Source organism: Lontra canadensis, unplaced genomic scaffold (genome assembly GCF_010015895.1).
Source record: "Lontra canadensis isolate GAN:19392208 unplaced genomic scaffold, GSC_riverotter_1.0 scaffold107, whole genome shotgun sequence".
Classification (NCBI taxonomy): domain Eukaryota; kingdom Metazoa; phylum Chordata; class Mammalia; order Carnivora; family Mustelidae; genus Lontra; species Lontra canadensis.
In genome coordinates, this window is record NW_022631101.1 from 5,360,821 (window position 1) to 5,388,025 (window position 27,205).

The 27,205-nt window shown below is 53.6% G+C and overlaps 4 protein-coding genes across 5 annotated transcripts; all 4 read right to left on the minus strand.

Moving 5' to 3' along the window:
* Window positions 1-300: 300 nt before the first annotated feature.
* On the minus strand, window positions 301-6,317 carry KLK9 (kallikrein related peptidase 9). Its single transcript, XM_032838996.1, has 5 exons — window positions 5,992-6,317; window positions 5,664-5,820; window positions 2,518-2,783; window positions 1,043-1,179; window positions 301-605 (listed from the first exon to the last, which is right to left on the minus strand). Exons 1-5 carry the CDS (start codon window positions 6,032-6,034, stop codon window positions 453-455), a joined length of 756 nt encoding a protein of 251 aa, XP_032694887.1. The 5' UTR covers window positions 6,035-6,317; the 3' UTR covers window positions 301-452.
* Window positions 6,318-10,314: 3,997 nt separating this feature from the next.
* KLK10 (kallikrein related peptidase 10) lies at window positions 10,315-14,035 on the minus strand. Of its 2 annotated transcripts, none has more exons than XM_032838989.1 (6): window positions 13,975-14,035; window positions 13,418-13,522; window positions 12,542-12,725; window positions 11,689-11,963; window positions 11,402-11,535; window positions 10,315-10,862 (listed from the first exon to the last, which is right to left on the minus strand). In XM_032838989.1, exons 2-6 carry the CDS (start codon window positions 13,506-13,508, stop codon window positions 10,710-10,712), a joined length of 837 nt encoding a protein of 278 aa, XP_032694880.1. In that variant the 5' UTR covers window positions 13,509-13,522; window positions 13,975-14,035; the 3' UTR covers window positions 10,315-10,709. The 2 variants fall into 2 exon arrangements, with proteins under 2 accessions (XP_032694880.1, XP_032694881.1); XM_032838990.1 differs by lacking the exon at window positions 13,975-14,035 and adding an exon at window positions 13,603-13,662.
* A 2,340-nt stretch (window positions 14,036-16,375) lies between these two features.
* KLK11 (kallikrein related peptidase 11) lies at window positions 16,376-19,016 on the minus strand. Its single transcript, XM_032839004.1, has 5 exons — window positions 18,950-19,016; window positions 18,339-18,495; window positions 17,706-17,971; window positions 17,028-17,164; window positions 16,376-16,603 (listed from the first exon to the last, which is right to left on the minus strand). The coding sequence occupies exons 1-5, from the start codon at window positions 18,987-18,989 to the stop codon at window positions 16,451-16,453; spliced, it is 753 nt and encodes a 250-aa protein (XP_032694895.1). The 5' UTR covers window positions 18,990-19,016; the 3' UTR covers window positions 16,376-16,450.
* A 2,698-nt stretch (window positions 19,017-21,714) lies between these two features.
* KLK12 (kallikrein related peptidase 12) lies at window positions 21,715-25,989 on the minus strand. The gene is made up of 6 exons (XM_032839042.1): window positions 25,961-25,989; window positions 25,736-25,791; window positions 25,129-25,288; window positions 23,897-24,156; window positions 22,852-22,985; window positions 21,715-21,939 (listed from the first exon to the last, which is right to left on the minus strand). The coding sequence occupies exons 1-6, from the start codon at window positions 25,987-25,989 to the stop codon at window positions 21,784-21,786; spliced, it is 795 nt and encodes a 264-aa protein (XP_032694933.1). The 3' UTR covers window positions 21,715-21,783.
* Window positions 25,990-27,205: the final 1,216 nt, after the last annotated feature.

A 27,205-nucleotide genomic window follows, 5' to 3' on the forward strand; every position in this document is an offset into this window, starting at 1 on the left:
GGGTCCCCGCCAGGATTCAAACACCCAGGGGCGCGGGCACAAGGGGCGGAGCCCGACCACGCCTCGGAGCCTTGTAGGGGAAGCTACAGCGCCCCTGACGTCACGGGGGCGGGCTCTCCCACGGAGGAGGCGGGGTTACAAGAGGTGGGGCCCAGAGGGGAAGTCTCATTGGGCAAAGTTCCGAGGGGAGGAGCCTGCTGGAGGTGCTTCTGGCGCGGAGCCACAGGTGAAGCTGCTCCACGGGGTTGCTGCCCGCTCCGGCGACATCACAGAGGCGGGGCTACAGGGCCGGTTGTGTCTCCCCGCTGCTTTCCAACGGGTTGGGCCCTGAGGGCTCGGAGCCTCAAGATCCGAGGCGTCTCGGGGCCGCTGAGACCTCTGCGGCCGGAGTCCGGCTGTTTCCAGCTACCCTGAGCCCACCCTCCTCTCTTGGTCGCCCAAGGCATGAGGGCTCAGTTGTCCTCCATGGTTTTTCGGATCCAGTCCACGTAGTGGCACACGCTGGTGTACACGGCGGGGCGCCAGGGTCTGGAGCAGGGCTCGGCACCCCCAGATACCACACCCGCCAGGGTCCCGTCGCAAACCAGGGGGCCCCCAGAGTCACCCTGTGAGCGGCAGAAGAGCAAAGAAACTGTTAAGCAGGTGTATTCATATTACACTGGCCACTTCCTCTCAGGAGGCCCCGTGTCCTCCTCTCCCGACACCTTGGCCTCTAGGCATCTAGGCGACTAGTCCCTCCTGCCTCAGACCCAGGAGTATGAGCTCATAGCCCTCACCTCACCCCTGCACTTAGCACTCTGGGATCCTAGTCCCCTCTTCCCCCGAAGGACTTAAAGTCTGTATTCCCAGTCCTCTCCTTTAGATTCTGGAGTCTGGGCCTCCAGGAATCCTGGCCCCAGTCCCATCCTCTCCCAGAACCCAAGTGTCCTGGGTCCCTCCATGCTTTCATCCATGAATTCTGGGGGCCCCCAACTCCCTAATTCCCTAGGACCCAGGAATCCGGCAGAATATCCATTCTGCTCCTTCCCAGAGTAGCTCTCACCTGGCAGGAGCCCCGGCCCCCCTCCCAGAGGCCGGCACAGAGCATACTGTCCGAGATGTGGCCCGGATATGCCCAACGGCAGAGGTTGTGATCCAGGATGCTGATGTTGGCACACTGTAGCGTCAGTGGGTACTGCACTGTTAGCAAAAGAGATCCACCCATAGTATCAACAGCTGTGACCATCACACTCAGCAGTCCCGCCACCCAGACCGTCGGACCCACAGAGTTGCAGCAGAAGACTCTCAAAGATAGAAACAAGAGACAGTGACAGAGAGAATCACACTGTGAAAGAGAAACAGATGGTTGAGGAGAGGGGGAGAGCCAAAGAGAGAAACAGGGAAACAGAAAGATGCAGAGAGCCAAGAAGAGATATATACATGACGCACAGAGAAAAAGAGACCATTGCAGCAGATAGACCTCTTAAGGGGAAAGAGATTCTCAGAGGAAGCATGAAGAAAGAGAAAAGAGAAAGAAACAGGCCCCGAGATGCCAAGGGAGAAGGCAGTGAGAAAGACAGGAGACGTTCATGGTCATTGACAGAGATAGAGATAAAGACTTAAGAGATACGGAACACAGGGAGAAACAGCATATCGAAAACAGACATGGATATAGATAGGCATAGACCCACGTGTATAATCCAGGGGCACAGATTCAGGTGGGCTTGACAAGCAAATAGAAATGGGTGGAGAGGGGGAACCTAGGTGGCTCAGTCAGTTAAACGGCTCCCTTAGACTCAGATCATGATCCCGGGGTCCTAGGATGGAGTCCCACATCGGGCTCCCTGCAGAGCTTCTCCCTTTGCCTCTTCCTGCTGCTCCCCCTGCTTGTGCTCACTCCCTCTCTGTCTGTCAAATAAATAAATAAAATCTTAAAAAAAAAAAAAAAAAAGTGGGTGAAGGGGACCAGGCAGACACAGCAGCCAGTAGGGGGCACTGTAGCGGCCCAGAAAACCCACATCTGGTCTGAAGGCGGCAACCTCCGCTGATTCTGCCCGACGGTCGGTGTTTGGGGAATGCGGGTCCTGCATTGTCAGCTCTTTGGATTTTCCCAGTAATTGCAGAAATTTGGCTTTTATGTAAAATCTCTCAAACTCAAACTATTTTTTCAAGGCATTTTGAAAGCCAGGACTGATGTGGGAGGCTCAGTGCGGCTAATGGGTGGCTGATTTGTGACTCTGAGAGACTCAGGCCTCATTTCAATTCTATGAAGTCTGTATTTTCATATTTAAATATCTCTGAAATCAGGGCGTGTCTTCCAGCAAATGGTGTCATACAAGGATTCACGGGAACTGTAATCCCTATTCTTAGTGGTTGTAAATGATGCATCTTGTAACTTATAGCATTTTGGATTTTTTCCTTATCTGTCTATCTATCCATCTATCTATCTATCAGATGAAAAGACAGAGACAGAGAAATAGGGGGGATTCAGACCCTCAGCATGAGCCACAAGGGATTGAGTTGTGGGCAAGGCTGTACCCTTAGGACTGGACACAGCCCCCCAGCCTGAGATGAGGCACTGGGTGCCTGGGGAGACGCAGGTCTGGCTGAGGTTGAGGGGTTGCACAGCAGGTCCCAGGTGTGCCTTCCTGGGCAGACGGATCAGCATGATGTCATCACTGTGGTCGTGAGCCCTGAGGTCCTTGTTGAACCCAGGGTGGGGGAAGAAGTCCGTGGCCCGGAACAGTTGCTCTGGACCCTCCCATTGCCAGAGGTGGTGCTCCCCAAGGCGGACCCACAGATACCTGTTGGGACAGGCCTCAGAGGTCAAGCTGGGTGTCCACCAGAGTGATAGGTGCTCCACAAGCCACACGCTCTCTCTGGGGCCCTGTCATTTCTGTATGACCCAGAGTGCTGTGTGATTTTAAGCAAGGCACACACCCTCCCTGGGCTTCAGCTTCTCACTCCAACACTTTGTGTGCCTCTACCTTTGTAGCTTTCTCCTAAAGGCTCACACCCCTTCCTAGTCCCATATTAAGTAAACCACCTTCCTTCCTGCTCCACCTGGAGCCTTGATGGTGACCTGGGTCCCCTGGAATGATGCAAGCACATGGGGGCTCCACCTACCATACAAGAACAGCCCCACCCCCTACAGGTCTGGTGGCTTCTGTGGGGAGTGGCTCTGTGTGTGTGTGTGTATGTTTGTGTGTGCATGGAGGGGGATGAGAAATGGAAAATCCCCAAGTTTGGGGTCATCCGTGGCCTCAGGCTTTTCTTGTCAGCCATATCCCTCACCCTCAATGCATGTCTTCCTGAGACCCGACTCAAGCTCTCAGTCCACTTGTTCTGCTCTGGTTTCCTGCCCTGGACAGCTGGGGGCTCTCTGGGGATGTGCATATCCATTCCTTAGCTTCTGACCTCTGACCTTAGCGACCAGGCTTATGACTAAGAATTCAGGATTTGAAGAGTATGAGACATTATTTCTATCTCTGTCTCCTCATTGCCTGGGCTCCATATCTGGAAAACAGTCTTCCCCAACTTGTTCTCAAGCCCGAATCTTTTCTACCTCTATATCTCTGCTTCTCTCCTTAGTCTTTGGAGCTGAAATCTGAGTATTCTAGCCTTCTGTACAGACCTGAGCTGAAAGAGGTCCTGTCATGGAGCAATGCAAGATGGGAAATTCCCACACAGCATTCTGGGCTTCATCCCTGGAGGGAAAAACATCACAGCAAGATGGGCTACCCCTTTCCAGAGGTAATATAGAAATTCAGGATTTCTGCATCAGGTAGATTCTAAGATTCTAACACCCTAGGAATCCACGATTCTAGAATTCTATGTCCTAGAATGTTATGAATCCAATATTCTATGAGACTGATGCGCTGCCTACTGCACTAAGGAGGCAGGTATAAATCCAATATTCTAACATTCTAGATTTCTCTAGGTCAAAAGCCTGGTTTTAAAATTATCTGAATGAAATCAAGGACCTAAAGAGCCTGGAATTCTAGTATTCTGGGACTATAAAATGGATTTCATCAATCTAGAATTCTATAGTTCTTTTTAAAAATGTATTTATTAAAGATTTTATTTATTCATTTATTTGTCAGAGAGAGAGAGAGGGAGAGAGGGAGAGCGACAGGCAGAGGGAGAAGCAGGCTCCCTGCCTAGCAAGGACCCTGACACGGGACTTGATCCCAGGACCCCAGAATCATGACCTGAGCCAAAGGCAGATGCTCAATTAACTGAGCCACTCAACTATCCCTAGAATTCTGTAATTCTATGATTTTGGAAATTCAAGAATCTAGGTTCAAATAGTTTGAGACTCTAGAATTCTCTCAATTTAAATTTTAGGGATTTTAAGAATCTGGAATGATAGCTTTCTAAGATTTAAGATTCTAAGATTTGTTTAATTCACCAGATTCAAGACATTTATGCATATAAACTTCTAGAATTCTATTGATTCAAGATTCTAGAATTCTGCAAGTGACAGTATTCTAGGATACTGTGAATCAAAAATTCTAGGACCATGAGCTTCTATATTCAACGGACCTAGCTAGGATACTGAGCCTAAGATTCTAGGGTTGTGCTCTCCCATACAACTATTGAGCATTTGACATGTGACGAGTCCAAACTGAGACATGCCATATGTGTAAAATGCACATCTGATTTCAGAAGTATAGTATTAAACAAAAAGACTGATCTATATCATTCATAAATATTTAAAAATGGATTGCATATTAAAATAATGGTTTGGCCATGACAGACTCTTGACTCTAGGAAACAGACTGAGGGTTATGGAAACGAGGGGGGGAGTTGGGGGAGGGGGTAACTGGATGATGGGCATTGAAGAGGGCACATGAGCTGATGAGCACTGGGTGTTATACGCAACCAATGAATCATTGAACATTACATCAAAAACGAATGATGTACTATATGTTGGCTAATTGAATTTAAATTTAAAAAATTAAAATAAAATAAAATAATGGTTTGAGTGTGTCAAACTAAATCTATTATTAAAATTAATGTTAATCCTTTTTTTAACTATTGTAATATGTCTATTAGAAAATTTAAACTTGGGGTGTCTGGGTGGCTCACTGGGTTAAGTGTCTGCCTTTGGCTCAGGTCATGATCCCAGGGTCCTGGGATTGCCCAGGGTTCCCTGCTTGGGTTGGGAGTCTGCTTCTACCTCTGCCTTCCCCCAATTCGTGCACACACACTCTCTCTCTCTCCCCATCACTCTGCTCTTTCAAATAAATAAATAAAATCTTAAAAAAAAAGAAAATTTAAACTTAACTATGTGGCTGGAGATATATACCCACGGAGCTGCCCTGCTCTAGACTCCTAAGATTCTACGAGTCTGAGTCTCAATTCTAGAATTCACTGAAACTGATGTAGAATCTCACAGATCTGAGATTTTAGGAGTTCATGACTGGATTTTTCTGGGTCTGAGCCTAGGTTTCTAAGAGTTTTGAATTTTAGACTCTAATAATCAGATTATTTGGGACTCTGGAATTTGGAGGGTCAACTCTAATTCTAAGAGTTGAACTTTTGGGAACAGAAATGAAGGCCAAATCCTTCCCAACCACAGTTCCTTCCCTCCTCTACTGAAGGCGCCTTGCCCCCCCCACCCCTCCCTTACCTTCAGCACTGCCCCTCTCCCTCGCCCCAGTGGTGCCCAGGTCACTCACGGCTTGTGGCAGTGGGCAGCTGTGAGCAGCCAGCGGTCACTGATGAGGGAAGCCCCGCAGAACAGGTGGGTGAGGTAGAAGAGCCCGGCCTGCCAGGGCTGCGAGTTGGGGCGGCATTCCTCAGCCCCGATGGCTCGGGTGTCTGCCCAGCCATGCCCTGGGGTGGGGTGGAGGCAAAGGGGTCAATGACAAGCATGGTAGGAGGGCTGGGGGAGACCTGCTAGATGCCTACCAGGAAGGACCTGAAGTCTGGCGGGTCAAGGGCAAGCTGGCTGGCAGGGGTACCGGGACCATGGAGAGGCAGCAGGATGGACGGCTGGAGCCTCACCTGCCAGGAGAGAAAACAGAGCACAGACGAATCCCAGCCTCATGACCTTGGGGCGCCTGGGTCTTGAGCATGTGTTCAGGCTGCCGGCCGTGCTTCTTGAAGGTAAGCCATGCCATCTCCTTCCTCCTCTCTGGGGCCGCCCTGGTGATTAATCTGGGTTGGGAAACGTCCCAGGGGGAGGGGGAAGCCCTGGGGCCTTGACTGGGGGCCTTGGAAATGGAGGCAATGCAGGGGAACCCCCCCCCACCAGCCGGATGAGCTGGTGGCCTGCTGGGCCAGGGATGAGCTGAATGAGGGAGGAGCCCTGGGATGTGGAGTCTTCCTGAGATCTCCAGAGAGGGGAACCCTCATTCCCATGATGTCAGGATGCAGGACCTGGATGCAGGATGCAGGGGTCTGGAAGAGGAAGACGGAGAGAGGGGCGCCTGGGTGGCTCAGTGGGTTAAGCCTCTGCCTTCGGCTCAGGTCATGATCTCAGGGTCCTGGGATCGAGCCCCTCGTCGGGCTCTCTGCTCAGCGGGGAGCCTGCTTCCTCCTCTCTCTCTGCCTGCCTCTCTGCCTGCTTGTGATCTCTATCTGTCCAATAAATAAATAAAATCTAAAAAAAAAAAAAAAAGGAAGGAAGGAAGAGGGAGAGAAAGGTGATCCCTAAGGCTGGGTCCTGAAACGGAAGCAGATTTATCTTGAATGAAACTGTGGTGAGCTAGGACCGGTGCCTGGGGCAGGCTGGAGGGATATGTAGGAGGACCCCCTTTCCAGGGAAAGAGAACAAATTAAGAAAAGAGAGAAGGACAGAGGTACAGAAGGATTCAGGGTGAGGGAAGGAGAGAGAGGGAAAGACACAGACCAAGCAAGCCAGAGACCACAAGAAGCCACTCACGTGTGCACCCCCTACAGAGCCCTCCCTGTTCCGGGCATTTGGGCCCCTTCCTGCAAGGACAAAGGCCTCTCCTAGAAGGTTGAGGAAATATGGTCCCAACTGGATTGACTCACTCTTGTCATAAACTACCCTACGCCTTTCTTCATATCCTTATCACCCAAGACCCACGTGCCCAGCCTGCCTGGAAGTAAGCACTTTCCTTTTTTCTTAACACCACCTGATCTGGGCCAAGTTCTGAGAACATTGCCCTCTTTTTTCATCTCCTCCCCTCCCCTGTCCCCATCAGTCCATCCCACCTGCCTCTCTCCCCATCCCTCCTCCCCATCGGGTAGGCAGACCTGCAGGGCCAAGCCCAGATATGATTCAACTCTAAGTCCCCAGATCACCCATTTGGGGCTGAGCTCTCAGGAGGCCTCAGGAGATGTTAATTAAATGAGTGAATGTCTTTCTCCATATTCTTTTCCTGGTACACTCCTACTCGTCCTTCAAGATTCAACCTAAATGCGCCCTCCTCCAGGAGGTCTCCTCTGATTTCTCAAGGAAGAATGCATCTTTTCCTCCCCTGGACACTCACAGGCTCCTCCACTTTCTATTGCTGTAAACCTGATTATCACTCTGGGTCTGGGCTCCCCTGGAATGTGTCACTTGGTTTAGAGCATGGTCTCTGAAACTGGACCACCTGGGTCCAGATCTCAGTGCTGGCCACTATGAAGTGTGTGACTTTGGGCAAGTCACTGGACCTCTCTGTTGGCCTATATATTAAGAAGTAATAGTAATCCAGGTTGGGGGGGTGATTGAGTGAATTAACCCACATGCAGTACTTACAACAGCGCCCAGCACATAGCCGGCATTCAACACATGTGTTAAGTCTATCCCTCTCCTCTAGAGCCCTGCACTGCCTCAATTACAATACACATCACTCGTGGTTATACAGCGTCTTGTTCTGTCTCCGGATAGGGATGGAAGAGTAGAGACTGAAACTGAAGAGACACTATGTGTCATACTAACTGCTTCTGATAACATCTCCATAGCTACCTTTTTTAAAAAAATTATTTATTTGTTTTTTAAAAGTAGGTTCCATATCCAGCATGGAGCCCAACGCCGGGCTCAAACTCAGGACTCTAAGAGCAAGACCTGAGCTGAGACCAAGAGTCCGATGCCCAACCCACTGAGCCACCGAGGTGACCCTTGATAGCTACATTTATTTTTTCTTAAAGATTTTATTTTTTTAATGGACAGAAAGAAAGATCACAAGTAGGCAGAGAGGCAGGCAGAGAGAGAGGGGGACGCAGGCTCCCTGCTGAGCAGAGAGCCAGATGCGGGGCTCGATCCCGGGACCCTGGGATCATGACCTGGGCGGAAGGCAGAGGCTTAACCCATTGAGCCACCCAGGCACCCCGATAGCTGCATTTATTGACCGTACTCTGTGCCTGGCAGGTTTCATGTATACTATCTCATTTAATTCTCACTCTTTGACCCTATTCCACAGAGGGGAAAACTGAGATCAAGAGAACATTCCAGTAATTTTCTCAAGATCACAAAATAAGTGACAGAAATACATTTCCTTCTCTACCCAGTACACTCCTACTTATCCTTTTAAACCCCATGCAAATGTCCCCTGATCTGAGAAGTCTTCCCTGAGTCCTTCAGAAAGAGTCCATGGCCTCTGCTTAGGGCACCCCATGCCTCCTTCTAGCAATGATCAATTTGTGTTGTTAATCCATCGATGCACTGAGTTGCTTCCGTGTGCCAGGCACTGTACCAGGTACTTAAAGAACAATCACTAGTGGGGCGCCTGGGTGGCTCTGTCAGTTAAGCTTCTGCCTTCGGCTCGGGTTGTGATCTCTCAGGGTCCTGGGATTGAGCCCCATGTCTGGCTCCTTGCTTGGCGGAGCCTGCTTCTTCCTCTGTCTGCCGCTCCCCTTGCTTGTGCGCTCTCTCTCTCTCTTTCTCTCTCTCGGACAAGTAAATGATTTAAATAATTTTTTTAAAAAAGAAAAATCACTAGTGAATAAATCAGAGTCCCTGCTTTCATGGACTGAGTCGGGAGAGACGGGTGACAGACCATTATGCAGTAAACAAACAAATGAGGTCATTCCAGTTCTAACAAGTGCTGCAAAAGAAATAAGCCCAGCAATGGACTGTTTTCCTGGTGACGCAGGGGACCCCTTTAGCCAGGGCAATCCTGGAAGGCCTGAGGTGACATTTGCGTAGAAACCTGAATGACAAGAATGGAAGCCTTGCCTGTCTCTCTGACCTGACTAGCAGCTCCTTGAGGGTAGAACTCGGGCTGATTCATCTCCAGGACCCAGAGTAGGACACAGCTCAGTAAACACTTGTAGTATGATGACTAAAGGGATGGGTGATGTGCCTTTAAAAATGAATCAAGTTCCCACCTCTTCGAGTGTTGCATGACAAACTTAGCTGATATGTCTGATTGGCGTTTCCTGGGTGTGCTAATGGGGGCAGAGGAAGGGAGCTGGAGACTATGTGCCAGTCTTCCGTGGGCTCTGTAGGGGCAAAGACCTCGTGGTGGTGGTCACCACTATGTTCTCAGTGCCCAGCATCCCCCCTGCCATATAATAGGTGCTCAGAAGTGGAACATCTCTGTTGTGCATATGTTCAGCTGATGTTACGTCTCCAGAGTCCAGGCTAAATGGAGGTTCCCAAACATTGGTTAGCTCTGCCTGGATTCTGTGTAGAATACACCCCCAGCATAGGAATATTTACATGGAGACACTTTCTGAGAAAGGTGAAGAACCCTTCTCCTTCCATATTTCCAGGGTGAAATTTCCAAACCAATTTGGGATAGGGTGGGGATGGCGGTGGACTGGGGGTTGTGAGGGGCTCAGAGGAGAATGGGGATATGGTGGAACTGGGACTGGGGCTTGTGATTGGTGAGAGAATGGAGAGGGATCTCAACAAAAAACTTCCCCTAAATCTCAGAGGACTTCTTTCCTTGAACTTAGCAACTAAGGTGAGGCGGGTTCCTCTGGTCTTGGAGGCTGAGGTGGATCTGTGGTGAGGTCCCTTGGGTTCTAGTGGCCCCAGGAAGGCAGAGAAGGGACCAGATGACTCAGAGGTGGCCCAGCTCCTGCTGGGACAGGAGGAACTGGTGCTGGGTGGACCCAGACGTGGGGAACAGTGGGAGGGAGGAAGGAAGTGGTTAAGGGGTGCTTCATGGACATTGAGGGGAGGGTGGGGAGTGTGATTCTCCCATCAGCCCTGAGGGATGGGGATATGGAGGATGGGGCTCGGGGGCTTGGGACGGGGGTGCTACTCCTGTGCTTTTCTCCCCAGGACACGAAGTTACATATGTTCATCCTCACCAGGACCTGCTCACAGATCATGACAACAGGGAACATTCAGTTAGGGCTTGCCACCCCTATGTTAATGCTTTACTAACAGTTACCATAGCAACCTATGCACTCGTGTTGTATGGTCGTGTTGTATGATCGTCTCTTCACATTGCCTCTGAGGCAGGCACTCCATTGTCCCCATCTTCCAGATGAAGAAACAGAGGCCCAGACAGGTTACTCTGCTTGCCCGAGGTCACACAGCAGGGATTAGCAGAGGGAGGCAGGCTGAGTGAGTGACAACTTCTCTCAGATGCTGGGTGACCACCAGCTTCCTTGCTTCTCTTGAATTAAACTTGACCACCTCTATTGACACTTTGGCTTCAAAGTGTGGAAAGAGCAGCAGTAGGCAGGGGGAGATGAGGAAAGATGTTAGCAGGTGTTGGGCAGTGGAGGTTCGAACAGAACAGGGGGAGAATTCAGCCCCCACAACTGTGAAGGAAGGAGCAAGACGGCAGCTGGTGGAGTGGCAGGGCCTCGGGTCAGTTGGAGCGTATGGTTTTCTCTATCCAGGAGCTGTATTTGCAGATCTGGGTGTAGACAGCTGGATGCTGAGCTGAGCCGCAGGGGAAAACGCCCCATGAAAGGATGCCCTGCAGGGTCTGGTCACAGACCAGAGGGCCACCGGAGTCACTCTGGGGGGTAGGGGGAGAGATCCAATAAATACAGCGATCCAAGGGCTGTCACTTGAGGGTCTGGGATAGTGATAGGGAAGGAAGGGGTTTGGGCAGGGTTGGAGTTACCTTTGGGTAAAGATGAGCTTGGGGTGGGGTTGGAATTAAGTATGAGCTGGGTTGGGATGGGGCTGGACTGGCGGCCGTGGATATCGGAGCGGGGATGAGAATGGAAGCGCATTGCCGCTGGGATTACAGCTTGTGGCAGGTGAGGGGATGAAGACAGATGGAGAGGCAGGGATGGGGTCGGGGTTTAGGAATAGCCAGAAGGTGGAAATGCAGTTGAGGATGGGGTGGGAAGTGGGTAGAGCCAGGCACAAACAGGTGAGCAGAGCAGATAGAATCAGAGACGGGAATGAAGTTGGGGTAGGGATGGGATAGTGTTGGACACAGGGATGACTCTGGGCTGGGGTTGGGGACAGCGATGGGGCCTTCTGATTTCTCATAACTTTCCTATCCTAGCTCCCATGCATCAGAGACCCGCCACAGCCAGTCCCTACCTGGCAGGGGTCCTGACCCTGGTCCAGTCCTGCACACATCATGTTGTTGGTGACAACACCAGGGTAGAAGACCTCGCACTCTTTAGAGCTCAGGACAGTGACCCTGGAGCAACTCAGGCCCTTGTTGTACTTCACTGATGGGAGGAAACAGTAGGTAAACCGGTGGCCAGCCCTTAATCCTCCAGGACCCAGGAGTCCACGCCCCCAATCCCCTCCTCCCTCAGACCCATCGTCCTGGCCCTCAAGGTATTCCCCGGGATACTGGCCTCAGGGACCCCCGCTCTTGCCTCTTCGGGTAGCCGTGGTACCCCAGCCAGCGACCTGGCACTCGTCTCCGGGCTGGGCACAGCGGTAGGGCAGGCGCAGGGTCTGGATGCGAGGCCCCAGCACAGCGGGCCTGGCCAGCTTCAGCAGCATGAGGTCATGCTCATCTGTCCGCCTCGGCAGGATGGGGCCTGAGCCCTGGTGGTACTTGGGGTGGATGACTTGGCGAGTGGTCCGGCGGAGCTGCTCGCCCTGGAGGAGGAGCAGGTGGTCGTCCCCAATGCGAGCCCATAGAGGACTAGGGAGGGAAGAGATATATGAGGGCAAAGCCTCGTTAGGAACTGGGACCAGACTCTGAGTCCCTGGGAAGGAGGGTACTAGTAGCAAGGTAGAAGTCTGGACTCTGGGGTCTGAGGGAGGAGGTCCCGGGGGGGGGGGGGGTGTGGAGCTGGAGGCTTGAATTCTTGGGAAACAGAGAAGAATGATTAGACATTTGGGTCTCTGAGCTGCGCAAGAATTGAGTGCTGGGGTAAGCCTCTCTTCCTTCCTCCCTCAGTGGCAGCTCATAAGGGGAACAATTTCCTTAGTTCGAAATTACTAACCACACCAGGTCCTGACTTCTGTCTGTGGCCTACAACTATCTACACTTCAACAGAACCCAAGGAGTTTCAGCAAGACAGGGGTGGCGGAAGGCCCAGAAACGCTCAGAAGGACCACACCGCCCCCTGGCGGCCACAGCACAACCCCACCTCTCCTCCTACGGGAAGTCCTCCAGCACTGACTCGCACATGGACTCAAGTGCCCCAGCCCTTCCCGCCTCCTCCCAGGGACCTGCTCCACAGCCCCTCCGTGGCTGCCCCGAGGATCTCCCCTTACTTGTTGTTCCTGCAGTGCGCGGCTGTGAGCACCCAACTCTTGTCCACCAGGACGCCCGCGCAGTGGAACGAGAGGCCACTGAAGAGGGAGACCTGCCAGGGCTGCGAACCGCGTGCGCAAGGAGCGCCGGAGGCCACAAGGTCCACGCTGGTGTCGTTTCTGGGGAGCAGCACCGCCTCCGCGGCTGGAGAAAGAAAAGGGGTGGAGATCAGAGCAGGCAGGACAAGGGCTGGGTTTAGGGCCAGAGCTGGGGGGCCCCGCAGCAAAAACCAGGGAAGCTGGGGGCGTGCAAATTGGGGGTCCTGCAGGAACCGAATGGAAGTGGCAGGAGAAGAACAGCGGGAAAGGGGAAGGGGGCAGGATTAGAGCGGACTAGGGTTAGGAGAGCGAACTGGGTGGGTCTGGAGGGACAGGGACAGGGACAGGGACAGAGGGCAGCGCCCGGAGCAGAGCGGGAATGGAAGGCGACGGGGCCACCAGGGGGCGACGACAGAACGCGACGGAGCTTGCGGAGCAGGGGCGGGATGTGCGCAGCAGGTGGAGAGAGGGGCGAGGGCAGAGCAGTAGGGCAAGACTGGGGAGAAACGCGAGGAGTAAGAAGGGGCGGGGACAGAATGGGACTGAGAGAGGGGCCGGGGTTAGTAAGGGGCCGGGAAAGTAGGCCGCGGGGAGAAAGGAGTCGGGATCCAGGCTGAGTGCTGGGGTCGGGATCCCCCGGCGAGGAGCTCGGAGAGGGGCAGGGCGGAATTGGGCCCGAGCCTCCTCTGGATCCGCGGGTGGGTGCTGGGGTCCCCAGAGGAGGCGCGGTGCGCGGGGGCTGGTGATGAGAGCACACTCTCCCGGGGACCTCCGGCCAAGCCCTGTTGCCCGCCTCACCCCACAGTTGCGTCACGAGCAGCGGCAGCAGCAGCCTCGACAGGGCCCGGGCGCTAGAGGCGGTGCACAGGTGGCGGTGCGGGAGTCCCATGGCCAGGACTGAGACTGGGGGGCCAGGACGAATTAAAACAGATGCCTCATCAGAGACACCCCCACACCCACCCCACCTCGCCCATCTGCCCGACCTGGGCCAAGCCAGCCCGCGCGGACCCGCTGAAAACGTCGGCCCTCAACCTCAGGGGCGGACCGCCAGACAGGCGATTGGGGCCCGGAACACCCAATACGGGCACAATTACCCTAATGACGCCTCTTGTGGCGTCCTCCTGACTTCCCTACGCCCGAAGGGGGAGCGAGGTCCCAGCCCGAGCTTTCCTGGACTGTCTGCCCAGCAGCCTTTGGGGTTCGCCCTCCTTCACAGGTGGACGGGGGTCCGAGGTTCAGAGGCGCATGCCATAGATAGGGAAACTGAGGCTCAACCAGGGCTGCCCGCGACCCGAAGGTCCCCACCCATGCTCTCACAACACGCCCCTACTAAGGTGAGGTGCATCCCACCTCACCTGGGAGTCGATGCTGGAAGGAAGAAGGAGACCCAGAAGTGGCTGTGCCCTGCCGAGTGGGCTGCTGAAATCCTGTGGCCTGGGACCCCTGGGCCTGGCCTTCCCTTTTAACCTCAAAGAGCCCGGAAATTTCCCCACCCTCCCCCCAGGGATTCACTCCCTCCTTTCCCTCTCCCTAATTATACCGTGGGTGGGACTGGCACCCAACCTGGGCCCCAGATTCCTGCTCTGGGAGGGGCCCCGGGAATACAGGCTTCTTCTAGAGCCCCAAACACCCTTTTTGGAGCTAGACCGCACGGGGATTCCCCAGGTCTCCTGTTCCAAAATGCCTTCTCAGGTGGGGAGAGAGGATGCCTTGTCCCTGGGTAGCCTCAGGGTCTCAGAGATAGCATTGGAGAGAGGTGATTACCACCAAGAGAGAGGAAAATAAACAAGGAAATGCCTACTTAATGACTGAGAAAAGCAGAATGCCCTCCAGGAAAGAGGGAGGCCAGAGATAAGACAGATGGAAGGAAAGGATAGAAGACTTAAAGACTGAGACACACAGAGACAAGGAAAAGAAGAAAGCACATAGGGGCACCTGGGCAGCTCAGTGGGTTCAAACCTCTGCCTTCGGCTCAGGTCATGATCCCAGACTGGGATCAAGCCCCCCCTGGGATCAAGCCCCACATCGAGCTTTCTGCTCAGTGGGGAGCCTGCTTCCTCCTCTCTCTGCCTGCCTCTCTGCCTACTTGTGATCTCTGTCTGTCAAATAAATAAATAATATCTTTAAAAAGAAGAAGAAGAAGGAGGAGGAGGAAGAGGAGAGGAAGAAATCACAGAGATGGAAGGGGAGCAGAGAGGGAGGCAGAGCCCCAGAACCGGTGTGGAGCTCTGTGCTGAGCCCCGAGCAGTGGGCTCACTGTGGGTCCCAGTGACTAGCACCCCTCTTCCTTCTCCTGCAGGGGGCGGGTTGGGGGGCGGGGGGAGGGCAGCAGATCACACCCAAGTGTGGTCCCATCAGATCCTTCCTGCCATCAGTGTGCCTTCATATGACACATGGGCCCGTGAATCACAGGAGGCCAAGGCCACAGAGGAGTGTCAGTATCACCTGGACCAACTCCCTCCTTTCAGGTGAGGAACTGAGGCTCAGAGAAGGCAGTGACTCACAGAAGGTCACACAGCAAGTCTACCTAACAACCAGGAGGCCCCAGTTCCAGCTCCAGGCTCTTACTCCTCATGGCAGCAACCTCCCCTGAAAGGCGAGCAGGGCATCAAAACAAGATCCTGAGCTCTGGACTAGTTTGGGGGCATCTTCTCCAGTGGGAACTGAGTTAACTGCAGAGGTTGTCCAGCTCTGCGCCACCCAGGTGAACTCTCTACAACAGGGGAAGTGCCCTCTATGTGCTATTCCGTACAGCAGTCAGATGTGGCTACAGAGCATCTGATATGTGGCGAGCGTGACCTAAGAACTCCTTTTCTCATTTTAGGTTATTTTAATTTAGAAGGCCGTACGTGGTTAGTGGCTGTCCTACAGACCAGCACAAGTCTGGGGAAACTACCTCGCCTGGAGGTTGGAAAGAAAAACAGTTGGGAGCTCCTTTTCTTAATTATGGGCAGGCTGACTTACCTACTGTGCTATCATTCCTTTAAGTGCACAATTTTACAGATAAGAAAACTGAGCCTCAGTCAAGGCAGTTTCGCTTGGTAGTTAAGAAATCACTTTGCTTTAAAAAAAAGAAAAAAGTAGGGGCGCCTGGGTGGCTCAGTGGGTTAAGCCTCTGCCTTTGGCTCAGGTCATGATCCCAGGGTCCCAGGATCGAGCCCCACATCCGGCTCTCTGCTCAACAGGGAGCCTGCTTCATCCTCTCTCTCTGCCTGCTGCTCTGCCTACTTGTGATCTCTCTCTGTCCAATAAATAAATAAAATCTTTAAAAAAATAAAAAGAAAAAAGAAAAGGAAGAAAGAAAGAAAGAAAAGAAAAGAATGAAAAAAGGAGACACTGCTTTAGATTCCTTGCTTTTCTCCTTACTGGCTGTGTGACTGAGCAAGTGGCTAGTTTCTCTGTGTTCAGTTTCCTCATCTGCAAAATGGGCATAATAATGGCACTGAATCTTGTGAAGATTAAGTTAGCTGATTTGTTTAAAAGCCCTTAGATCAGGGTCTGGCATATAAAGCACTCCAAAGATTCATTCGTTCAGCAAGTATTTATTGAAACCTTGGTGCGTGCCAGAAGCTGTCTTTGGGGCTCAAGGATACAACAGTGAATGAAACAACTTTTATCTCTTCCAGAATCACAAATTAATACAAGACAAGATTTGAACCCAGGCCTCACTGATTCCAAACCCCAAGCAGATTATTAAGCTACAGACTCTCTCATCATTCAGGAGGCTGAAAAGAAAATACATAAAAGCATCCTCGCTCAGGCTTGACTATTAACAGAATGAGTAAGAGTCACATCACCAAGTAGAGATTGGGGGTGTTGGGCTGGTCCTGGCTAGTTATTATCCATAGTCTTCTGGATCCAGTCTACATATTTGCAGACCTTTGTATAGACACCAGGCTTTCTGGTGACAGCACACGGATCCTGGCCCCAGGAGATAATGCCTTGAAGAGACCCATCACACACCAGAGGTCCCCCAGAGTCACCCTAGGTATGGAGAGAGAGACAACCGGTCAGAAAAGTGGCTTGGCCATGGGAGGGGGACAGGGTTGGGCATTGTGGTAGGGAGGAGGTGGTGCTGGGATGTTGTAGGGATGGTGTTAGGAGTGGGGTGGAGATTGAGAATGGGGTTCACGAGATGCTGGGGGATGAGGTTGAAGTATGGGTGGCGATAAAGATGGGGTTAGGGTTGACTGGGGGATGTTGGGGCTGGAAATAGGGGTGGGAATGGGGATGGAGCTGGGGATCCCGTGGAGGTTAGGAATGGGAACTAGGGGTGGACACGGAGTTGGGGTGGCAGGGTGAGACAGGGTCAGGGTTGGGAATGAGGTTGTAGCTGTAGATGAAGAGATGGTTGAGGTAGGAGACGGGAATGGGGATGCAGCTGGAGACCCAGGCCCTGTCCCCTGACCTGGCAGGAGTCCTTGCCCTCTTCCCGAACACTGGCACACACCATGGTGTCTGTGATGTTGCCGGGGTAGGCCTTCTCACACTCCTCGTGCTTAATGATGGTGATGTTGGCGCATCGTAACGTATGGGGCAAGTGCACTGTGGAAATGGCATGAATGGATGTGGAAAACGAGGGACCCTGGCCCCGTTCCCCACGCTGCAGTGCCTGCTCTGCCCACACACTACAGCCAGTCCCCGTCCTTCTTGCTTGCACCCAACTCATCTCTGTGCTCCTAGCAACAGCACGGGTAATGCTAGCGAGTAAATGTATTATGGCAGTCGTTCTATAGACACTATCTCTGATCCAGCCCTGGTAGGTGGGTGAGATCATCCTCATTTTACAGAGAAGAAAACCAGGGTTCTGATGCAAAGCCACGTGCCTGAGGTCCTACAGTGAGCACATGTATGGCACATCATGTCTGTCTGACCCCCAGGCTAAGACTTTAGTCTCTACCCTACCTGGCTCTTACGCTTTCCCTCTTCTTTTTGACTTATCCCACCACTGACACCCCCAGGAAGCCCCCTCTCGTACTCTTGTACTCTGGGAATCTCCCCTCTGAAGGCTCCTCTGGTTCCCTCTGTCCTTCCACAATCAGGATCACCCACCCCTCCCCTCCATGTCCCCCTCTGGAGCCCCTACACTGGGGGCTGGACGTGGTGCCCCAGCCAGAAATGAGGCAGCGGGTGCCCGCAGTGACACAGCGCGATGACAGGGTGAGCGGTCGCACGGCCCCAGTGATGAAGGCTGCGGTTGCCATCTTCACCAGCATGATGTCATTGCGGTGGTCTTTGTTGGGGAGGCTGTTGTTGAAGTCTGGGTGGGGGAAGGACTCGGTGGCCACTCGGGTCTGCTCACAGCCATCCCGCCGCTGGAGGTTGTGCTCCCCCAGATGAACTACATATCGGCTGAGGTGGGAGAGATGGCGGTCAGAGATGGAAGGCAGGGGAGAGGCAGGAGAGGGGAGGCGGGGAGAGACATGGCGGAGAGGGAAGGGATGAGAGCACCTGAGAGAACAAAGCAACATAGCTCCCCTTCTGACCTCACTCATTCCCACTTCCCACGGAAGCCTCCTTCCCAACCCTATCCCCATCCCAGCACCCAACCCCCCTCCCAGCACCAATGGTCCAATGCCTTCCGTCCTTCCATCCCGGCTCAGTGTCCATCATCCATGTCCATCTTGGACCCCACCACGTCCTCCCCATCCCCAAACCCCTCTCCATCCATCTCTCCATCTCCAGCCCCCTGCCGGCCCGCCCCAGCCCCCGCACCCACGGCTTGCGGCAGTGAGCTGCTGTCAGGAGCCATTTGGGAGCGATGAGAGTTGCCCCACAGAGCAGCCGTGTCTTCTGGAACAGAGCCACCTGCCAGGGCTGGGAATGAGGAGAGCACTCGTACCCCTTGATGATCCTGGTCTCTCCCCCTACATGCCCTGGAGGGGAGTGAGGGCAAAAGAGGGGGCTCAGGCATGAGACAACTCCCAGAAGTGGGGGTGGGGAGAACAGAGAAGGGGTGGGTAGCCTAGGTCCCAGCCTGGTGTCCCGCTGAAATGCATCATCTGGATGGACCAGGTATTAAATGACTGAAATCCTTCGCGGCTAGTTGGTCAATAACTACCGTTCTGTGCTGTCTTCTGCCGCACAACAGTTGCCCCAGCCCCTCCCTTGAGACCCTCCTTGACCTCTCCCCATTCTAGCATCTAAAGGGATTATGCTTGGCCCAGCGAGGGGCATTCAGGACCTTACTATGGCTCCTATACCCATTTGGATGCCCTGTGAGTTATTCTGTATCTTCAGCATTGGCTCGGTCACCATCCAGACAAGAGGGTTGAGGGACCCTAGAGACCAGAGAGGGAGGCCTTTGCCCTCCTGCATCCCCCATCATACCTGTCACCAGAGCAAGCATGATTAACTGAAGAATCATCATGGTCTGGAGAGGGGAAGCGCAGGCCCCACGTTCTTCTGGGAACAAGAAGGGACAAGGGGCCCAATCACTTTATGGGGAGACTGGGGAGGGACTGGTTCATGCCCTCTCCTCCCTCCCCTGCCTGCTCTGGCTCTCCCCAGGGAGAAACAACACGGTTGGAGGAATGCCCAAGTTCTCACCATGTCCCAGCCTCCAAAGCTTTAAAAAAAAAAATCTGGTATCAAGGTGGCCTTGGAGGGGCCGATCTCAGCTAAAAGCTTCTCTGTAGCCATAGCCAGGAAGGATGTGGCTGATGCTGGGAGGGTCTTTAGCTGGGGTAAGGGTTTGGCTGGCCCTGTTTTAAGTCAGCCATGGTACCCGTGAGATGCATCTGGGAGAATGTTTTCCTTCTTGCCCACCTGAGACCTAGCCAGCACCCCCCAGGGCCGTTCTGCCTCCACCCCAGGGTGCTATAGGCCCTTTGAGAGCTGCCAGGGTGTGCAGTAGGGGGCTCAGGCTACTAAGGACAGTGCTCCAGCCCTGTCCTTCTGAATCCCTGCCCCTTTGACGGACAGACAGATGGAACTGGGTGGGGCTGGTCCGGGGAAGAGCCAGTGCCCTCAGCTGCCCTGGCCTGCAGGGGGGTGGGGTGGAGGGCTGGATTCGGCTATCAAAGCAGGGATCGGAGGTCACTGAAGTTGGGGGCAGGGCAGCCAGTAGGAGAGACAGAAGCAGAGAGCACCCGCCCAAGCCAGGAAGGACACGGCAGAGGGAGAAATGGCGCGGAGGCAGAGGAGGCCTGGGCCTCTGTGGGAGCTCAGGCCCCTGCAAGAGGGTCTTCCCTTCCCTCCCCAACTCACAGGCTCTGGGACTAGGGCTCTGGGTGCCGGCTGGGGGTGGCGGCGGCGGCAGCTGCGGTGGTTTGGGTCAGAGGCAGATTGGGTCAGAGCATCAGGCGGAAGGCAGGTGCCGGTGGTGGCCCGGATGACTGGGCCTCCTCGCCCTGCCTTACTGCCCTGGGGGTGGGGTGTGTGCACCTGCCCGCCTGCCTCTGTCACCTCTCCAAGCCCCTCTTCTCTCTGGTTCTCCTTCTGCCTGCATCCTTCTGGGTCTGTCTCTCTTCATCTTTGGCGGTTGCTTCCTTTTTGTAACTCTGTGGCCATATTTCTCCTTGCCTCTCCGTGCTTGTGCCTTTCTGTCTTTCTGTCTATCTTTGTCTCTCTCAGTCTCTCTCTGAAGGACTCCTTTAATTCATCTCTCTTTGTGTCTCTCTGTCTTTGCCTCCCTCCACCTCCTTCTCTCTCTCTCTCCCTCTGCCTTGTTCTCCAGGCTCTGTGTCTCTCCTCCTGTCCCTCCTCCTCCCTCCCCACAGCCCAAGCCCAGGTGGGCCCCTGGCTTCCTCGGGGCCCTCCCTTCTCCATTCCAAGGAGGGGGGAAACTGGGGCGTCACAGAGGTGGGGCTGCTGCCAGCCAAAGGGGCAGGACCAGAGGGTGGGGGAGGCAGGTCAGGGCCTGTGGGAGTCAAGGCCCGGGAAAGGGAGTCAGCCCTCAGCAAGGCCCCAACCCCTAGCACTCCTCTGGGGCTTCACTTCTGTCCCCCTTCCCTCCACTCCCCTCTCCTGCCTCTGCCTCCCCCAGGAACCCTGGGGCCCCCCCAAACCCAGCTGTGGCACTTACTCACTGTGAGACTCGGGTCCGATGACTTCCAAATCTGAGCCACCTCAATTTCCTGTCTGCCGATCCCTCTATCTCCGGGCCTGCTTGTTATCGGTGAGATCTCCTGCCTCTCTGTCTGGCCCTCCTCTCTCCCCTAACCAGAAGTGGGGCAAGACGACCAGGTATGGGTTCCTCAGGCAGCCACCCTGGCCTCAAACCCCGGCTCTGGCTCTTCCTACCACAGTGACGTGAGCCAAGGAACTCCACCCCCGTGAGGCTCAGTTTCTTCATCTGCGAGATGGGGGGGACAGCCCTGCCTTGGGGTGTTTGGGATGAAGACTCCAGGAGAGCCCAGCACAGCAGGCACCCAAGAATTCCCACGCTGTCACCATCACCTGTCACTCTCCCATCCCAAATTTCCCTTCCATTCACTGGGGAGAAGCTCCTTTGGCATCTCCTGGATGGCAGTGAAGACAGAACCCAAGGGGTGGGCAGGACTATTTTTAAGACCTAGGCTGGGTCCTCTTGCTTTCCAAGGCTACACCCTGCCTTCCATCATCACAGACATATTAAAACGAACCCACATTCCACATTAAATATAATGTGTGCTCAACAACTCCAGCAAAGCCAAGTTGGAATTGGGAAGGTGGAAGAATGTTACATTTTATAGACATTTAATTAAATGGTCATGAATTTTTATTTTGCAATTTTCATTTGGTATTTTGGGACCAATACTTTCCCCCCTTGGGACCTTCATGGACACTGTTCCCAAACTGCTGGTTGGAGAAAAAAATGGGACCTATTTTTGTTATAAGTAACCTTTTCTACTCCATTCCTGTGTGACCCCTGAGGGAAAACTCTCATCCTGTGGTCTCTATTCCTACACCTGTGGGCAGGGGAACCCATGAGCCTCCCTCCTGCGTCCACCAGCAGGGGGATATCAAAGAGACAAGACAGAGCAATAGTTACATTTATTCCAGGAAGAATTAAATTCCTTCCTCCCCCAACCATTGAACTTAGAAGGGCTGGCTGGGGTTGTTCTTGGAAGAAGATCCCCAGCCCAAGAAGAGCGGGAGCCAGCATGATAACGGAGGCGGCACTGGTGCTCTGGGGATCAGTCAGTGTGGCCCCCAAGCTGAGCGGTGGAGATGGAGGGAGGTTAGTTGTTCCTCAGGACCATCCGGATCCAGTCCACATATTTGCAAATATTGGTGTAGACCCCTGGGATGCCTTTTTGCCCACAAGGCTCCACAGTCCCCCAGGACACCAGACCCTGAAGGACTCCCCCGCATACCAGGGGGCCCCCAGAGTCGCCCTAGAATGCAGAAAGAGAAGAAACACCGAATGAATAAGGGAGAAATCCTGTGCCCATTGTCCTTTCCCCGACCCCCACACCCATTTCCAGGCCTTGAAGACAGAGGTTCCAAGGCTGGTTAGCAGAGAAGAGCACTGCTGTGCTCTCCGTCTTCCCTCCACGACAATGACTGAGCAACCCGGAAGAACGCACTGCACACCATCCCCAGGTGGCCAAACCCGGGGAAAGCAGGACTCCATAGAAGGTGGGGGAGGGGGTCTCTCAAGGACAATGGCTAGAGCTCTGGCCAATGAGTGAAGACACTATCTTCAGTGACCAATCCCAGCAAAGGAGGTGAGGAACAGGAGTTCTGTAGAGGACGACTGGCTGGGGTCCTGACCAATGAGGGAAAGAGTACCGCCATCAGTGACCAATCCCAGCAAAGGAAGTCGGGAGCTATAAATGTTCTCTCAGGCACAAAGGCTGGAGCCTTAGCCAGTAGGGTGGGGCAGCCTCCAACCTGGAGGACCCCAGGGAGCAAGGTAGCAGAATTCGAGCGCAGAAGAGTCCACCAGCCTCCTTTCCTGCCTCCATCCTAGATCCTCTCACTTTCGCCTGGGCCAACATCAGTTGCAGGACGGTATGGGGAGAGACAACTGGTTACACACCTCAGTTCCAAGTCCCTGCCACCTTTTGGCCTTCCCTCGTCTTCTCTTCCTCTCCCTCTCCTGTGCCCCTCCCATCTTTCCTTCTCTGTTCCCTCCCTCCCTCTGTTTTCCACCACCCACCCCTCCTCTCTGACCTCCATCACCTTGCTCTCCCTGCCTTATCCTGCGCCTCCCCTTTCTGACCACCTCTGTCTGCCCCCCATCCTCCCTGCTCTGTCCCAAACGTCCTCCCTTGAGTGACCACGCATTGCCTACATTCACTCACCTGGCAGGCGTCTGCCCCTTCCGCGCCTATGGCACACACCATGTTGTCCGTGATTCTCCCAGGGAACACAGTCCGGCAGGTCGCACTGGAAACGATGGAGACATTGAGGCATTGGAGCAGGTCCGGGAATGGGTCTGGGGGTGGAAGATAGAACCCATAGGGTTTCCCAAAGTTCCCCACTTGGGGGCCACCTCCCTCTACTAAAGGAAGCCAAATATGAGTCTATACCCTGCCCTTTTCCTGTGAAACCCCCCCCACTACAATCTGCAAACGTCTAAATTTCAGATTTATGACTTCATTTGATAGTGAGCCTTGCCCCAGTTCATTGATCCAGTCTCCCGACCTTTAACCTATGACTCTGAGTGCCTTAACTCAAGACACCCTTTGTCCCTCCAACCTCAGAAGCAACGAATCCAGACCCACTTTTCTTCTTAAATTCCAGATGCTGTGACCTTTTACCTTCAATCTTGTTATCCTTAGATCCCAGCTTAACCTCATGTTCCCTCTCTGTGTCCAGACCCCGCATTCCTTGTCTTCTCTTAAACTTCCAAACTCAAGCAATAAGCCATTGGTCCCAGCTCCAAAGTGACTTATGATCCCTGTTTATTTGACCCTAGATCTCATGACCCCTAACCTCTAGGGCTTCCAATCCCAGGCCAGTGACCCCCAAATGAATCCCAGTTTCCACCCTCAGATTATGGCCAGCTTGTGCAACATCTGGATCCCAAGTCCTCAACTCTACAGTGACCTCTAACACTAGAGTCCATGATCCATGACCCCAAGATCTTATTTATAAATGTCTTTTGCTCCAGTCTGATGACCTCTGCCATCACTCTGGCCTCCAGTCACATCCCGACCCATGACTTCTGACTCTATACCCAACCCCTTAACCATTTTGACTCCCAGGATCCCTGGTGCACCATGATCTCTGATCCCAAACCACAATCCTCATGTTTGACCCTAATGCATCCTTCTGCTGAAGTGGCATGAGGCCCTACACCCCAGACTTTGCCCATCCTGAGCCCTGACCCTGATGCCCCCTTACTCCATGGTTGATTGGTGATGCCCCATCCTGAGATCTGGCACTTGGTGCCAGCCGCTGCACAGGTGGTGGGCAGGGGCAGAGTCTGGACACTGCGAGTCAAGCGGACGGGGGTGCCCAGTCGCAGGAGCCGGAGGTCATTGTCATGGTTATGCTGGGCTCCCTGGTAGCCGGGGTGGGTCATGGAGAAGCCGCTGCGCCGTATCCGCTCCGTCCAGTCAAGCCTGCTGAGGCTGTGCTCCCCTAGGCGCACCCAGTACCTGCTGGGGGTCAAGATGGCTCAATGAGGGTGGGCTGGCCCTGGCGCCCAGGCCCTCCAACCTCTCTCCACTGCTCTGCCCCTCAGTGTCTGTCCTTACTCTCTCACAAGCTTGCCCTATCTCCCACCTCTATCACCTTCTTTCCATTTCCCATTTGCCTACTTGTGCTCCCCGAGCCTGTGCCTCTCTGTCCCTTCCTGATTCACTTAGCTGAGGCAGAGACATCCAACTGTCATGCTCACTGCTCTGTTCCCACCACCTAGAGGCTGCCTGGGCTGTCAGCAACTTCAGCTGAAGGAGTGAGTGCGTAACGAGTGGACTCTCTCTGTCCTGTGCCCGAATCAATCCATCTCTTCATGTCTGAGACTTCCCTTTTGAAAAAACCTCAGGGGCGCCTGCGTGGCTCAGTGGGTTAAGCCTTTGCCTTCGGCTCATGTCATGATCTCAGGGTCCTGGGATCAAGTCCCGCATGGGGGGGGTCTCTGCTCAGCGGGGAGCCTGCTTCCCCTTCTCTCTCTCTGCCTGCCTCTCTGCCTACTTGTGATCTCTCTGTCAAATAAATAAATAAAATCTTAAAAAAAAAAAAGAAAAAACCTCAGAGTTTTAGACCTAGAAAGCCCAATCCCCTCATTTACAGATGGGACCACTGAGGCCCAGAGAGGTTGCCCAGACTGGGCATGGCTGGGATGGTGACAGAGGTTATCTGGAAAGGAAAGGGAACACACGGGAATGGGAGCCTGTGGGTGGGTAGGTTCCAGGACCCTTCCTGCCCCCCACCCACCCACCCCGCCTAGCCCTACCCCAGGCCCATTGTTGAGGAAGTCCTACTCTTTGTCCGACCTCAGACCTTCTTGTTGCAGGACCATCTCCTTACTCCTTGGCTCTCCCTTCTCCTGATCCCAACCCTGAGAGCTCCCCTTCCCACCATCCTTCCTTTGCCTACCCCTGGAAGGGACCACCCAGACAGGCACTTACCTGCCACTGCAGTGAGCCGCTGTGAGGACCCACCTGCGATCAATGAGGACCCCCCCACAGCGCAGGTTGGTGCCCTCAAACAGCCCCACCTGCCAAGGCTGCGAGTGACGGGCACACTCCTTGCCTTCGGTAATCTTCTCTTTGGCCGGTTGACTGAGCCCTAAGGACAGGGGTGTGGACCAGAGAGATGGGGTCAGAGATCTAGAGATTGGGAGTCAGAGATAGGAAGAGAGATGCAGAGATGAAGACACAGAGAGGTGAGAGAAAGAGAGCCCCTGAGGGAGTTAGGGACAGGGAGACACAGACCCAGTGACAAATATGAAAAGACACAGCAATGCCCAGAGACACAGAAAGGAAGAGAAAGAGAAAAAGAGAGTTACTTAAAGTTAAGAGGAAGACAGAGACAGAGATACACAGAGAGGAAAAGGACAGAAGCATAGTGACAGGAAGACACAGGAGAGACAGATCAAAAGATAGTGGTGACAGGACCTGGAAAACTGGAGTTGATAGGAGGCACAGAGGTAGCCCCCTGCCCTCCTCTGTGCCAGGCTTAGGGGGACCAGACCTGGAAGGGGAGATGGGGCCCCTGTCCCCCTGGGGAACTCACCAGTAACAGAAAGGAGCAGTAGGATGCTGGAACCCAGGATGGCCCGCCTCCAGGTCCTGGGAAATGTGGGCGGAAACTCAGAGATGATCCTGTCCCTGTCAACCCACCCCATGCTTTGCCCACCCCTCCCACCAGCAAAATGCCAAGAGGACAGGATGCCTGCCTATCTCCCTCTCTGTCTGTCTTGGGTGTCACCCCGTTGGTGACCACCTGCTCCCTCCTCACCTTGTCCCTCTGCATACTGAGTCCTCCATGTGGCTGTCACAGTTTCAGCCTGTCTATCTCTGCTGTCTGTCCACTACCTGCCTGTCCTGTCATCCACCTGCCACGCTGCCAGTCAACTCTCCCACTGTCCACCTGGCTTCTCAGCCAGCTGTCATGCTGCCCCACCTGTCCCCCTCCTTCTGTCTGTCTGTCCCAGACCGGCTGCTGACACAGCTTTTAACTCTCTTTGTCCCAGCCCATGCAATTTCCGGGTTGAGGGAAGGGGACCAGGAAGACATGGGGTGGGGCACCCTCTAATCCTATAGAAACTCTTCTCAGCTAATGGCACCTAATTGAGCTTTAAAACTAAATGGAGGGGAGCAGGGTAAGGGCCCCGGATGGTTGTGGGTGGGGGGAGACCCGACCCCACTTCTTCTCCCCTCCTGTCCAAGCCAGCACCAAAGACCCATGACTCAAGGTGATCTGGGAGCTGGGTTCAGAAATCCCCATTCCCGGTGAGGAAGGCTCAGGGAGGGTGGGGTGCCAACACCCAGGCCCCTCCCCACCTGGTGCAGGGAATACACAGGAGGGTGAGTGGCTAAGACCTCAGAACCCTGGAAGGCAGAGACAGGGAAAGCAAGAACAGAGAGAGCCCAGATAGAGAAGAGAAGGAAGAGATTTCGAAATCGGTGATCAGGAAGGGACTGAAGAGGTTTCCAAACTGGAGTTGCTTCTAATTGAATTTTCTCAACACACAGTCCACCCTGTTGCCTGCAGAGAATCCCACTATCTGTGTGGGGTCGGTTTATCTCATTCCATGAAAATTTCTGGTTTTTTGTTTTTGTTTTTGTTTTTGTTTTTGTTTTTTCTGCATGAAGGCTTCCACTGAGAAAAAAAGGGACATGGGACCTAGGGAGAACCAGGGACAAGACAATCTGTGCTGTCTTCTGCTTTTGATTTGCTTTGAGACACTGCCTAACTCAAACCCTCTCTACTTCTGGATTTCTGGGGCTCTGTGCGTTTACTGAAATGCAATTTACATGTAATAAAATTCGCCCTCAGCTCCAGTCCGGAGCTACCCTCTGGACACACACCAGCACTGCCAGGTTTCAAGAGAAGCTGGAAATTTAAATTTATGGTAAGACATTTCCTGATTTTAAAATACTGGCAGGGGCTCCTGACTGGCTCAGTCAGTAGAGCATGCCAACTCTTGATCTTAGGGTTCGAAGTTCAATTACTTACAAATAATAAGAAATCTCTAAAATA

Bases quoted from the DNA above. Each gene is read 5' to 3' on its own strand.
- KLK12 (XM_032839042.1), bottom strand. From the start codon at position 25,989: ATGGAGGACTCAGTATGCAGAGGGACAAG. The intron at 24,157-25,128 runs GTAAGTGCCTGT...CTTGACCCCCAG, and splicing joins GCGGCTCACTGCAGTGGCAG to CAGGTACTGGGTGCGCCTAG. The intron at 21,940-22,851 runs GTGAGTGAATGT...TCTGCATTCTAG, and splicing joins AAGGGGCAGACGCCTGCCAG to GGCGACTCTGGGGGCCCCCT.
- KLK11 (XM_032839004.1), bottom strand. From the start codon at position 18,989: ATGATGATTCTTCAGTTAATCATGCTTGCTCTGGTGACAG. The intron at 18,496-18,949 runs GTATGATGGGGG...ACTCCCCTCCAG, and splicing joins CATGCTTGCTCTGGTGACAG to GGCATGTAGGGGGAGAGACC. The intron at 16,604-17,027 runs GTCAGGGGACAG...CTCCATACCTAG, and splicing joins AGGGCAAGGACTCCTGCCAG to GGTGACTCTGGGGGACCTCT.
- KLK10 (XM_032838989.1), bottom strand. From the start codon at position 13,508: ATGGGACTCCCGCACCGCCACCTGTGCACCGCCTCTAGCGCCCGGGCC. The intron at 11,964-12,541 runs GTAAGGGGAGAT...TTCCCTCCCTAG, and splicing joins GCGCACTGCAGGAACAACAA to TCCTCTATGGGCTCGCATTG. The intron at 10,863-11,401 runs GTAGGGACTGGC...CCTACCCCCCAG, and splicing joins AGGGTCAGGACCCCTGCCAG to AGTGACTCCGGTGGCCCTCT.
- KLK9 (XM_032838996.1), bottom strand. From the start codon at position 6,034: ATGAGGCTGGGATTCGTCTGTGCTCTGTTTTCTCTCCTGGCAG. The intron at 5,821-5,991 runs GTGAGGCTCCAG...ACCCCACCCCAG, and splicing joins TCTGTTTTCTCTCCTGGCAG to GGCATGGCTGGGCAGACACC. The intron at 1,180-2,517 runs GTACAGCCTTGC...TTTTGCTAACAG, and splicing joins GGCTGTGTCCAGTCCTAAGG to TGCAGTACCCACTGACGCTA.